The 14,802-nt window shown below is 36.9% G+C and overlaps 1 protein-coding gene across 4 annotated transcripts in view; it reads right to left on the reverse strand.

Moving 5' to 3' along the window:
• The window catches only part of PICALM (phosphatidylinositol binding clathrin assembly protein), a 72,566-nt gene that overhangs the window by 11,626 nt on the left and 46,138 nt on the right, over nt 1-14,802 (reverse strand). For 2 of the 4 annotated variants that reach the window (XM_075742485.1, XM_075742483.1), the window contains exons 12-17: nt 14,179-14,279; nt 4,371-4,478; nt 3,307-3,438; nt 3,191-3,221; nt 2,254-2,353; nt 809-832 (exon numbers count right to left, since the gene is read on the reverse strand). In XM_075742485.1, coding sequence (XP_075598600.1) covers nt 809-832; nt 2,254-2,353; nt 3,191-3,221; nt 3,307-3,438; nt 4,371-4,478; nt 14,179-14,279 — 496 coding nt within the window. The remainder of the gene's footprint in view (nt 1-808; nt 833-2,253; nt 2,354-3,190; nt 3,222-3,306; nt 3,439-4,370; nt 4,479-14,178; nt 14,280-14,802) is intronic. The other 2 variants (XM_010301363.2, XM_075742484.1) reach the window with 1 other exon arrangement.

Genomic DNA, 14,802 nt, shown 5'->3' on the forward strand with positions numbered 1-14,802 from the left:
TGGCATTTCAATTGCCATCAGATGAGATTTCCCTGGTCAAGCATTATCTAGACTGTGTACTGTCTACAAAACTGGCAAAACTATCCTGAAAATCACTTTTTTTTGTTTTGCTTGTGTATCCGCACCTACACACACACAAACATGCTGACTATATTTTTGAGTGCTCAAGTATGGACCTATCATCCTTTAGTTAGAGTTATCCTGCAATAAAAACAGAATCCAGGGAAAGACCAATATCACTGTTGACATAAAGGAAAAAATCCTTTGAAATGAAAGACTGCATTCCTCAGACAGCAAGCGCAGGTTACTGCTTGCCCTTTGTAAACTGTCAGCATGGATTTTCTTTTTTCATATGAGTATTAATGACATATTGGTCTCTACCCACTAAAAAAAAAAAGTTTAAAAAAAAAAATCAAGATCTACCGTAAACGTGGATAAAGTGCCAAGTATCACAGAAGCCCGTGAGGTTTCATGCAGTTATTCAAACACAAACATTTTTATCTTCATTCAAAATTCACCAAGTGCATTAAAGGCAGCACAGACACACACCCCAGCTCTCTGGCAGCAAATGGTACAGTTTAAAGCAAGGAAAAATAATCTTGGTATTTCCCATGCCATCATTCGAGTCAAGAGCCTGCAGACCACCTATGAAGTTCATATATGCTAGGAAAAGCTCAATTTTTGGCACACCAAAGATTTTAAAATGAGAAATGTGTAAATAGCAAGAAGGTTATGAGATTCTGCAACAGCAGTGGTTAATATCAGCATGCCAGTCGATTGCAAAAAGGCTGTGGGTTGTTTCACTTACGTATTGTGGAAAATGCATGCCATTCTGTATTTCCCAGGGAGAACAATTACATAATGCAATAACACTGGATTAGAAGCAAATACTTACACAACAGAATATACACAGATAGCATTTTAGTTCACAAATACATTAAATGTTTCCCCCAACACATTCTTGTAATTCAAGTCATTTACTGAGACAACATACACCTGCGATACTGTCATCATTGTGAGGTTTGTAATTGTTTTGCATAGTCCATTTATTTGGTATATGCCTTTTTTTCCAAAGACAAGAAAGCCTTACTTTCAAAGGCATATTTATTTAGCAAGCAGCAGCAACAATAAATAGACCAGCAGAGGAAAACAAACTCCCACCCCCACCCCTGATTATTTCCGTTTCAAGGTTTTCATGTTAATAGAACAGTTTCACAGGAGGAGAAGTGTCTCAACAGTTTCTCTAAGTAATAAAAGCTGTTAAATGTAATGACTTATCACAAGAAGACGTATATACAAGACATGAGTTATTAAACAGATTCAAGCACACAAGTAAACTCAAACCACCAGTATTAAAGCAGGTGAGTAGTTACAGTTTCTTCAATATCTACACACCCTCCAGAAAGGTCCAGAAACATTTCTCCCTACATAAATGTAACGAGTTTCTAAGGGACATGCAGCAGGGAAGAGGTGGTGGATCCAGGGAGACAAGCTCTCTCTTTCCAAATCCACAACATTGTATTGTTACTCTGTAGATTCAACCTCCTCCCGTCAGTTACAACGTCAGATGCAATAAATCCTCGGGGGGCAGTTTGTTACCTGATCTGTCCATGTACAATTCTCCAGGTCATTGGTAAAAGCGTGAGTAGGATTCACATGCAAAAGTGTTCTGTTAGCATGGTGAAAGCTACTCATGTAAAGTCTTAACTTTTTTTTTTTTGACCTGTAATTGAGGGCCCTCGCTCTACACGCTGCCCCAAAATCCTTGCCAATACTACCTGCTACAGCAGACACTGAAGTTGATCACCAAAACTGACACGCATTAAAAACAATTGCACACATCAGGGCAGGAAAGCAGTAGTTACATACATTAAGAAACCTATAGCCCACATCACTGCACAGATACCTCTGCGAGTATCGAGAGGATTAATCTCTCGGCCCGTTCTTGCCCCCCGAGCAGGCTGAGTTGAAATGTACACATACGTGATGTGACTTGCCATGAGAGAGGCTGGTCAAACACTACTGACCTGGTTTACGCTAAACCTGCATGGGTCACATCACAAACTATTTACTAGAGCCACACAGCTAAGGAAAACAAATACAAGCAGTACACATCTCAACCTAACCACTTCTTCAGTTCTCTCCTACCCTTTTACTGCAACTGTAGATCACTTTCAAATTTCCCCATTATACATCAGCCTGCATATCTTATGTTTCAGGGAACTCACTATTTTAAAATGAATGTTTGCTTACCAACGTCGGTGCATTCCATGCAGTTGTAGGTGCAATCTTGGGTTGCCAGTTGGAACCACCTGTCAGCTTCTTTTCACCTGGCTGAGTCCAGTTTACATCACTTCAAATAAATTTTTTTAAGAGTTGTTAGAAAACATTGGGGTTTTTGTTTGGTTTTTTGTGGTTGGTTGTTTTTTTGTTTTTTTACAAAACTCCCTAAGGTAAACAATGTTTCCTCTTGGAAATGTGGCTTCTTTTTTCAGTGAAGAAGCTCATTTAGCAAAGGAGTTGATAAAAGGTGTCTGACAGCTTGTTTTGGCTAAGGAAAGTACGGTAAGATGTTCAACACGAGCCACCTCACTTTATCTAATCTCAGTCAAGTTCCCCAGTATAGGTAAGTTAGTCTAGCTGACTTTCCTTGGGTCAAGATAGTTTAGTTAGGATAACTGCATACTAGATTTCTGAATTATTTCAGAGTTGGCACAGATTGTCCCGGTAAGCCTGAAATTTGCTAATCGCATTCTCAGCTTTGTCGCTATTCTAGAATACGCCCTGCTTTAAAATTCACTTCTCTAAAGGTCAACCACAAGTCAGAGGTTGTAGTTTCACAATTTTTAATACAGCCCTGCACACACTCAGATCACACAAAGTATTTATGAACTGTGCTAAGATCACCTACAAAGAAACATTTTGATGAACTCATTTCCTAAAAATATACAAAGCTTAAAAGGAATCAGAGACAGGAGGACATCTTGCCTGCTGTTATCACTGTCACTACCACTCAGTCTACAACCACCTTCCAACAGATCTCAACAACCTTGTATGAGAAACAAAGTACAATCCAAACGCACTCTGAAGGTTAACATTGTGTTGGTACGCACAGGTTAGAACCTCTACTTTCATAAAAATTCACTATCAAGAAAATCAAAATGCTCAACGTTTGATTAAGCATACTTACTTTTTAGTAGTTCCATTTCCAATGCCCAAATCTGACAAAGAGTAAAAAAAGGTATTATTGACATTCTAGTCATTTAAAAGAATTAAGTGTTTACATGTTAGTGGTTCAATACTTACTGCCTACAAGGTTGGCTAAAGATGAATCCAAATCATCTGATACTAATTTGTTAGGTGGTACTTTGGCAACTGGAAGACTCTGGTTTTGAGAGGCCACTGTTGGTTTCAGGAGACCACCTAGTTCATCAAAGCCTTGGAATGATAAACACAAAAGAAGTGATTTGAATCACAGGCCTCCCATGAATGTTGTGACATTCAATTAAACAAACAGCAAGTTCAACACAATGGTTAAAATACAAAATTTAACCTAGTGATGCTACACTATACAAGAAGGATAAAACTTATCATGCCTCTTAATAAAGGACATAGTTACCACACAAAGGAGGTTTCACTTTACTAGTTTAACCTACGTGGCATCCATTTTACATGGAACAGATTTGCAATGACAGCAAAGCAATGAAAATGTAAACCAAAATAAAGAATAAATATCTGAAGTATTTCAATCTTATAAAAACACTTATGTATTTGCTTTTAGTGGATCACTGCTTTGCCCAAAAAGAATCTGATGTCAGGAGTCCAATATCAAAAGAACAGAAAGTATTTAACTTTCCAGATGCTGAAAAGAACAGGAAGAGTAATAACTATGATTACAATCCAAATTAACTGTGTACGTTTTGATAATTTATCATTTTTTGAAATAACCTTAACATCAAAAGAGTAACATGTAGACAAAGTAGTGCCAAAAATGAGTTGCAGAGATATATAAAATTAAGATGCAATTTATCTCTTCTGACCATACTCTACAAATACAGATTTAATCTCAGTTGACAGCATGTAAAAGTAAAGGCTGTTCACTGTGTGAAGATTTAATGCACAAAATATTTAAAGTGAAGGAAATCAATGTAAACACTTCAGCAGGATGCACAAAGAAATAGTATGTAAGGAAAAATTATTTGATTAATAAAGAAAATCTGGATTACGAACGCCGGTATTGACCTTTTAAAGTCAGCTTTCTTTTCTTCAGCTGGAACACTGTCACAGCAGTACAAGTAAATACAGATTAAGAAATTTATACTTCAAGAAGTTCAAAGGACATATGTCATCTATTTTAGTAAGTGTCTTACCACCAGAATCTAGGACAACATTAGAAGATTTGTTTCCAAACACAGACTCAAAGTCAACATTAAGGCCAGCTGATGGCTGTGGTTGAGCAACAGGAGATGGAGTGAACCCTGTGGGGAAAAAGAAAGAAGTTGAATGTTTCCATACAGCATTTCCCATGAATCCACCTTCTTTATGCAAGACAAGCCAAATAAATACGTAGATTATTTAAGTACTTGCAGAAAGACTAGGAATACCTCAAAGGTCCAGATTACACCCTGACACTGGAAAAACATGTAAGAGAAACAGCTGGAGGCAGTTTATTTGAAATTTATTTGGAGTTACTCCTCCAAAGAAAGGTTTCATCTCAAAAACTGGACAGACAGGCCATAAAAGACACTCCTGCCTCCAGCTGCTAAATCTCTGGACTAACCATTCACATCTTCCTTATTCTTTTACCAAATACTTACAATATAATTATTGAAGAAATAATCCCCAGGCTTCTCCAGGAAAAGAAGCTGGTTGGGTACAGAATCTGTTGCCAGATTGCCTGCCTGAAGATTATTCCCTCCATGTTTTATATTAGTTGAGCAGTTCTCTTAGATACAACTAGAGTAAGAACCAAACTATCCCAAGGTGCCTGACCGGTAACGCCTTTGATTAGACTTTTAATACCAATAATTTTTATAGTGCTTGCTTAGTTATTTGTGAACACACATTTTGCAGGTGACCATGTTTTGCAGATAAATTTCTAGTAATTATGGCAAGATACAGGCAGTTAAAGCCAAGTTTCAACTCCTATTCCTGTCTGAACTTACTTCATTTGTCTCCTATGTATCTGTAAAGCAGTGTCTCCAAACGCACAATTTTTTTCAGTACTGTGAAAATTTATTGCAGTACAAAGCATTGCATATGATGTTCGGCAGTATTGATAGTTCAGTAATATGGAAGCGAATACTGATTTGTTTCTAAAATTGTATTTTACATATCATCACACACACAAGCGTGCATGCACATGTTGATATTCAGGCAATTACAGAAGTAATTATCACTTCATACGAAAAGCACCAAAAAATGCAATGCCGTCTTGAAAACTAGCTCTTCTGGTTTCTAAGAGAAATTTTGATGATACGGAGAAACAAAAGAAAAGGATCTGAAATACTCCAGCAGTAAAACATTGCAATGAGCAGAAATAACTGATGAAGAATACTTCTTGGATTTCATTTAGCACCTCATTTCAATCTTACTGTTTTCTTGAAGTCAGTCATATTTCACCTAAAAAATTAATAGCTATAGGATGCTATCCTTGAAAATAAACTCCACAGAAAAACCAAATTTGGATTACTTGTTCCTTCCTATTTGTCTTAAAAGGAACATATAACTCATAACTCAAAAGCATCCATCACTAAGAATTTAAACAATGCACTTTTGATTAAAAATAAACCAAAGAAAACAGCATACAGCAAAACATGGGAAGCAGTAATGTGTGAAAAGATAAGGAGTAAATAATCAACAAAACAAAATGAGTATCTTTATGACAAGTATACCATCAAGTTGTAACAAGCCATTTCAGAGACTCTGAACTGCAGATTGGAATTCCTTTGATGGGATGTCCTGCAACTCTTAAAACGGTGCCCGTACTAATAGAACACTTGACTTACAATAGCTCATATTTTTCTTTAGAAAATGGCCTTAACTGAAACAAGCTGAGTTTCCTGCACTCATATTCTAAGGAAGTTTCAGGCTTTATGAAGCTAACAAGATGAGATAAGGCAGAAGACAAAACAATACATAGGACTCCTTTGAGTCAGCCTCTGAAAAAGATCAAATCCTACTCCTAGTATCAACCACCAACCCAGGGCATTTTGTCTAATATGGATGTTTTGAAAGGTGCAACGGTCGGTATTTTTAATGGGGTTCCTTTGAGAGAATAAACCAACAAGACTTGACAGAAACTAATCATCCTGCTTTTTGGATATGGAGCAAAGGGAAAGAGTCATACGTAGCGTTTAACCTTGCATTAAATGACTCCAGCTAATTTCTGTTCAAAGACACTAAACCAAAATGTGACTTTATGGTGCTTTTAAGAACTAACTCTTCCACAAACTATTTATTGAATGTATCCCTAAACCTTGCGCAGCAAGAATGTTAACACTCCCTGCTCAATCTGGTTTAGATAAATTATCATCTGTCACAGTCCACAGCCTGTCCAGCAACTGTCAGGATGGTATTCTGGAGCCAGCATCAGTACTGGGTTACTATACAGATGTTACACAGCTGCACATATGATTAGACAGTAGCTTAATGCAGCTGATACCTCTTTCTCACGTTCTGTTGCAAAGCTTTGTACTAGTTTAGTGCACTGTTTAAGAGTAACATATCGACAAAAATGCCATAAGCAGCAAGAACATCCCAATCCCTTTATCTTAAAAGCAATGAGGTAGAGTAAGATGAGAAGATACTTAGAACATGCAAGTCTTGTGTGTGCTATGTAGCAACATGTGAACTAGAAGAGATCCTGAAATGGGGAGATACTCATTTCATGTTTAGACTAAACAAGCCTTAGTTTAGCACAAACTGAAAAATATGTACCATTTGTGACAACACACCTAGCACAAGCACATGAATAAAAGTTGGAGCCACTATAATAATGCACTTCTGTAGCCAATATCATACCTACTAGTTCTAGGCACACAACACATTCAAGTTCCGTGTTTGTGGTAAGGCTGTATCCCATTACCTACCTCCAAATAGACCAGCTACAGAAGAAGGCTCATTGCGGAAATGAGAAGCATTAAGGTAAGCTTGAGGACCACAAAAAGAATCTGATAAGGTATATTACACAAGAGAGAAAACCAGGAAAGGAGAAGAGGAAGAGTTACAGAAAGAGAACCAAGATATACTGTTTATCTGCTATTCAAAAATTTAATTTCAGGTCAGTCTATAAACCCATGTATACTCTAACAACATAGAACCAATGGAATGAAATCAATACACATCAGACATACAGTAAGAAACAAGTTTACATGATCTATAACACAAAAGGGGAAAAGCACGGGTTCACAGTTACAACTATATTAAGATAAATACTCTTACTATTTCAAGTAAATGCCATGTTTTACACCCTTAAAAGAAATGAGTGTAAAAGCTTGAAGGCATTTTTCTTATACCTGAAGTATAAGGATACAGCCCAACAGTGGATTCATATTTGGTTGCCACAAAGGGATTTAGTGCAGTAAATGGATTGTAATGATCTAAAGAACCAGAAAGAGTTATTTTACATCCACATTCACATTATCGTAGCACCTTGTTTGTGCTACAGCTAAAACTGCATTTACATTTCAAGTATCAGTCAGGTGGTCACACTTTGGTTCTAGATATATCTTTAGAGAAGGAGACGTCAGAAAGGAATGCAATGTATCAATGCCACCTACTCCACCGACTCCAGGGTTGTCGAGTGATGAATACTAGCACAAACCAGCCAGTGCCACAAAAACCCACCAGGCTCATTATTCATAGCCCTGCACTGCCGCAACTTTTTCATGACTGCAGAACAAATTATACAGAGGAAACCAATCTGATTGAATAATAATCCTACTACAAAAAGTTGTGTTTCAAACACAACATTCTGCATTCACATGAACCATACAAATTTTATTGGAAGCACGGGAAAGACTGTTTAGAAGCACAGGCCAGATTATTATGCAGTAGTACCAGCTTAAAGTATTTGTATACTACTGCCTCAGCCAACTAATCCTCCCTGGGAATTACAGAGAGAAGTTAAGTACAAGAACTCTTGCTCTTGATCTTGCTTGGTTTTTTTCTTTCCACTAATCAAAGACAAGCTAAGAAACTAGTTAACTACGGTGACAAAGTGCAGGAGGTATTAATATCTCTAAAGAGATCCCTTCATTTTATCTCTGGTAACAAGTATCAGACATATCAAAGGTTTCTTATAAAAGAGACTGGATTATTCTGTGATCAGTTCTAGTGGGGTTCAACCTGCAAAAAGGAAACCAGTAGTGCAGTGCAATTGTCTTTAAACCTAGATTTGCATAAGAACAGAACTGACATGTAATTAATTGATTTTTAGTCTATGAAAGCTAACTTGATTCTTCATATTGAAAAATAATCAAATTACGACGTAGCTGCATCGACCGGAATGTCAAAGGGATTTCTAATGACAGCCATGCTGAATCACCTCCAAAGGAAGATTTCAACAGGTTTAAAAAGGTGACTCATTAGTTTATTGCCTAGTAGGTAAACAGTTTGAGTAGATCATGCACCAGAACATGCATGGCTTTATCAGTTTTGTTAATGCCAACACGACTGGGGGAAAAACATCCACGATCAAAAAATCAGATTAAGCTTCTATGTTTGAAAAGAACACTTCACCCTAAGGAACAATAAAGTATAATTTCATTTTCATTCTCAGGCATATGTAGTATTTTACCTTAAAATTCCCACACATAAGAGACTTTGTGTAAAACTGCACTCAAACAACTGCTTTAACTGTAAGTAAATTCCTTTCCATCAGGTAGAATCCCACCTACGTAGCCAAGCAAGGATTTTAACACCATTTTCATGGCACAATTACTAAATCGGTTCTAACATAGCACAAAATCAGCCCCAAATGACCAGCTATTAGTTTTTGAGAGGCCCCACAAATACACTTTAGAAACTGAAATAATGTTAAAATTTTTAGGAAATAGGAAATGAGTTGAAAATGGTACTTTACCAACAAACATTTCATGTGTGGGTGTCCTACTGGTGAAAGTAGATACATCAGAAGACACAGACAGATGAGCAGCATCATTAGTTTTTGTTAGGAAAGGATTTAGGTTTGGAATGGCATCATCAACACTATCAACAGTAGCAGAAAAAGGATCTGTTCAATTCCAGAGAGCAAGAAAAAGAAGAAAAGGGAGATGGATTTAGTTACATGCTGCTTCCTAGGTATAGAAGAGCAAGAGTTAAGAGGAGTCCAGGAAGTTTAGTTTTTCCTGATGTCTCTAAACTTGGGATGACCTAGCTAATTGTTTAATTTTCAAATTGTCCAGAATTATCCATTCTCTGCTCAAGAAAAATACTACAGATACTAGCTACACTTTTTTTTTTTAACTTAATACCAGCTTGATCTTATAAAGTGTGCTTCTTCTATAGTGTGTTTTATACTGAAAATTAGCGTGTTATTCCTCTTTAAAGAGGATCACTTTTTGCTTCACTCAGTCATGGTCCTGACACTTGCAACAAATTCTCTGGCATGGAGACTGCCTCTCACCATAACAGAGTCCCAGATGCTAAGTGAGGATTTGATGCAACACCATCCTGAGGACAGCTTTAAAACCCAAACAAACAAACAACAGAGTTGTAATTTTCCTTCTTCGTTAAACTGTGCTTATGGGGGCGGGTTTTTGTTTGTTTGGGTTTTTGTAGTTTGTTGTTGTTTTTTTTTTTCTGGGCATCATGAAATTTTCAAGAGCTATGAATACATTGAGGACAAAAGCACTTTCCTTACTACCTAGGGCATCAGGAGCAACAAGCTTGTTGTGGATATGCCATTAGCTGCAAGCAAGCAAAAAACCTGCTCTGCTTTGAGGGGCAACAGCCAGTGAGTAGTGACAAAGAAAATGTTCCTTATTAAAAAAGTCAGACCATAGTGGGAATGAAGGAAACATGGATCTACGTGAGTGCCTTCCTGAGGCACATAGGAGAGTGTCGAGGTTTCCAGAGGATAGATACAATTGCCAAGCTGAAATAGTCCTGTACTCCAGGACCCAACAGATAAACAGGAGAGGAGAGGCAGCTACAATACTTGCTGACAGAAGGAGCCGTGGTTTAGCTGTCTGTCCTTGATGGAAAACTCAAGAACTCACTAGTGAGAGCAGCAAGAATTGCATCTAGCTCTATTTGTTTTATCACAGTGCCTAGAACCACAAGTTACTCTTCTAGGCAAAACCACCACACAGAAATGTCTTAATATTAATTATAGGAGAGATTTCTTGAGCACTTCAGTTCTGGCTTTTCTTTTTTTTTTTTTTTTTGTTTGTCTGTAGTGTTGGTTGCTTTTTGGTTGGTTTGTGGTTTTTTTTGGTTTTTTTTTTGTTTTTGTTAAAAACCTGGTTAGATTACTGATTTATCCACAACTCTTGTAAATACTACCACGATGTGTGCAGCAGCTTTAAAGTGTAAGTTATTTTCTCTCCCTGAATCTGACCTCCTGATTGTTAGCTCTAAATCCCACACAGCTTGGTAACATGTAGATTTCAGTCATATACAAGTCCTAACGAAAATGAAATTTTAAAGCCATAACTACATTATTCTTTGCAGGCTTAATACATGCTTTGATTTCCTGCAAGGTCAAGGTATCTTATTCAGTAAGACCTGATTTCTCTCCCAAATTGCTTGCCTACATTACAAGAATGAGTAAAGTACCTTAAAAAGCCTTTTTCTAAATCATTCAGTCAGCAAAATGACAGCAAACACTGAATAAAGGATAAGTAGAATAAACTAATACAGTATTTGCAATATGCAACAGCAACACAAAACTTTGTGTTGTCTTATGTATGGTTTAGATAGTAATATTGCCACCTAATGCACTTGTGGACATGTCAATCAGCCAGTCACCTGAAAATGAGTCCTTGCTTTCAGGTACTGCTTAAAACTGTTGTCTGCTTCGAATGCTATTCTAGAAGCTGTAGAACAAACAGATCTGGCAATAAAACAGGGCAGATTATCCCTTAATCAGCTCCTGCTTGCTTTTTCTGTTGCTGCTTCACATTCTTCTGATTCTATTGGTTCTCCTTGTGATTGAAAAAAGTCTGAACCGATAGGCCAAACTGATTATTCTCACATCGATACGTTTGTTTGGCTCCTGAAGTTTAGGTACAAATTGATAGCTGGCAAATGTACCAGACACAGCTGGTACAATCCCAATAAACAGCTCAGATAAAACAATATGAAAGAAGCTAAAAAGGATAAAAAGTTTTTAACTATATTTGTTTGAAACTACTCTCCACTGGAATTATTTTACAAATGCACTTAACAGGAAAATGACTATATACTGCTTTCTGTTCCCAAATCCCAAGGTTGCATATGGAGTTTCAGGCGTTTTGACTAGTGAAACAGTACAATAGAACTTTAGATTATCAAGATTTTCTCGGAAATGTAATCTGTTCTCAGACTCCTCACTGGTCTGCCTCATTCTAATTCTAGCCAGTGTGTTCAATCTTGTCCAAGTTTCAAAACTTGCCAATGCTAGTGACAAAGGTAACTGAAAATTAATTGGGTTTGGGCAATTTATATCCTTGCATATTCAGATTTTAAAAATTGCTGTTTCTCCTGCCAGCAACATCTCAATGTTTGTAAAACCCAATTTCATCCTAGAATACACATGGCATCTGTTTGTGTCAATGGAATCACTGCACCTTCAGGCTATCATTAGGCATTAATGATTCAGGTGCATTTAAAAGAGTAATTTGAACTTTGCAAACTTCTACCTTTAAGTTACCCAACTGGAAGCATTTTATCTGAGAGAACAGTGACAAAGGTTTTTCAGTGGCATCTCTTACAGTTTGAACAAAGTAAACTGAAAACGGACAATTGCAGAACCCATTCTCCAGGAGTTTTTAACCTCATTAGTTTTAACATTTTTGGAAGCACGAGGCAAAAGGCAGCAACCCAAATATAATGCCTTTGAAACATCTTATCCTTTTATTACATACTTAAGAGTTGCTGTATAAAATTTTTAACCAGTAACTGATTTTAGTCCATTGCTATTTGTAGCTGGTTCGATACTCTTCTCAAAGTCACCATATACACCAAATACAAAGATCATCATGTCAGAAAATTACCTAAGGGAGGGATGCTGTGCAGTGGTTAGAGCACAGGACTGGAAATAGTTCAGGTTCCATTCTTGGCTCTGCCACTGACTTGCCGTATGACTTCAGACAAGTCAGTTAATTGCTCAGATTTCCCCATCTGCAAAATGTGGAAAGCACTTCTTATCTACCTCACCTACGTGAAGTTAGTGTCCATGTCTGTAAAGCTGAAGAGTTTTTTTTTTTTTGATGAAAGGTAACACAAAAAATGGTGATCCCAGAATTTTAGCCTAAAATTGTAGCAGACAATCCAAAAACTTTCACAGTTAATTAAATCTTAGAAGTATTTAGAAATGTGTCAATAGTAAGCAGATATATCGATGACTGTTACTGAAGACTCTTACCAGGAGTAACATGACATCGAACAAACACAGAGTTGCAGGTTAATAAAGAAATGCTAGATTGTGATATGAGCTTCAAGGGGAAGACAATCCTCCCACTTCTAGGACAAGCTGAAACAGAAGGTATTTTCCAGAAAGCAAACAAGATGAGCCAAAACATTTTTCTCCATTTCTAAACTCTAAGCCTATTAAACATTGAAATCTGTATGCATAACTCGATACACTCCTCACTGCATCTGTGTCAAAAGATGCTCTGCTCAGCAAAACTAAAGGACAAGTAAACTACTTTTATTTATTTTTAAAGCTACATATATTAGTATTGTCCCATCACTCAAAACTGTGTGATACTTCCCCACAAACAAATGCGAGAAGGTACACAAAACACACAGTAAAAATTAAATAGGAAATTAAAATACATACACTGCTTATTGTGATGATGTTAGATAACTGGAAAGATGTTTAGGAAAAGCTATAGCTCAAAAAGAAACAGTGAACTAAAGTTTCAGAACAAGATTATTTCGATGTCTACAAGACTTTCTGAAGCAGCAACTCCCAATTTTTCACACATCATAAAAGAAAGCATTTTTGCAAACATCTGATTTATAAAAAAATAATCTGGAAACAGCCATATAGTTCAGGAGTTTATCATTTTATTAAGTGTCATTTATGTAGGAAAATGAAAAGAAACATCTTTGTAAGAGATTTTTAATCCTCCACCAGTATAACCAACGGTGCAAGTAGGCAATATGTCACCTGTATCAGAAGTATTCTGGAACACCACAAAGTAGCAAAGACAAAACTGGCTTTGAGTAAATGACTAAATGCTCTATCGCTCAAACTAATCTTGAAGTAACACTTATGACTTTCTGGAATGCTCTTGCTTGCCTCCTTGGTTTAAGGACTTGTCTGTATCAATAAGTTAATCTAACCTCTCATTCAGTCCATCCTAGCAACTGGGCAGAACGACAATTTGGATGTTCCAAAGTCAGAGGGAAGAGTTCCTTATAAATGTTGTCACTTAAAGAGATCCAACCACAGCTTTTTGCTAATTTGCCTTTAATTAAATGAAATACAAGAGAATTTGTAAAGAGGTGCCTTATTGTTTTCAGTAACTAACTTAGGATTTTCTTACTTTCTATGCATTTGTCACAACTGCCTCCTTTCAGGTCTCATACAAGTTTTTCTCTATTATCACCTGCAAATGTGATTTAACATTAGATAAAATTTTAAATGTATATAAAAGCCACCCAAACCAACTGTACTCAAGTTCCATGTATGCAATATGGGCTATCTGGCAGATATCTTCACAGAATTGACTTCTCACAGCGAAGTTTCCGTGGCTTGCTATGTGACTCTTGAAGACAGCAGTTATGAGGCTGACAGAACTGGTCGACAATTAAAGTAACTTTGCTACTAAAACATCTCCTATCAAAAGTCTTTGTACATTATTTTAATTCATACCCAGATTTGACTTTTTTACTCTCTTGCACTTGTAGCTTGTCTTTGCAAGACTTCTGTTTTTAAGGAAGAAACAGCCCAGAGACTAGGGAAATCATTTACAGGAACATGGCCATAGCAATTAGAACCTTAATTCGATTCAGAGTTCTTACCTCCCCAGGTACTTCCTACTTGTGGGGCAGCAGATATAGGATGTACAGAGGGATGAAAAGTTGGCTGCAAATCAAGCAGATCATTTGGCAGCTTTGAAGTGCTACAAAGACAAATTAACACAACTGTTTGAACTACATCACAGTTTTCAATACAAGGTGAATGCTAGTAACTGTCAACAGTAACAAAAGCTTTGTTACAAATTGGTTGTTACAAAATGGATAGAACTAAGGCAAAAATCAGAAAGTTGAAAAGTGTTAATTTAGCAAGCTAAGTTCTATGTTATGCTAAGTGACTTTTGTCAAAGCTAAAACAGCAGTCTTGCCATCTTCCTCACAGTCCAACAATTGGGCTACAGCATATTATGTTCAGCAATCTTCAGCAACTTTTAAAAAAGCCTTACGAAAGCCCTACAGTATGACAAAAGCAGACTGACAGAATGAACTCTAAGAGGCTGCACCGCCAAAATGTAACATCTTAATTCCACAACTCATATCTTTCCACTATCAACCACTGCTGAGGAACTGGCTTACCTCTATGAGCTACTGAAGAACTCTGGGGAAAGCAAAATGTAAGAAGCCTTGAAACACTTTGTCACACGTTAGTCATGTGAATGAAAACTCATT

The sequence above is a fragment of the Balearica regulorum genome, chromosome 1, assembly GCF_011004875.1.
Source record: "Balearica regulorum gibbericeps isolate bBalReg1 chromosome 1, bBalReg1.pri, whole genome shotgun sequence".
Taxonomy (NCBI): domain Eukaryota; kingdom Metazoa; phylum Chordata; class Aves; order Gruiformes; family Gruidae; genus Balearica; species Balearica regulorum.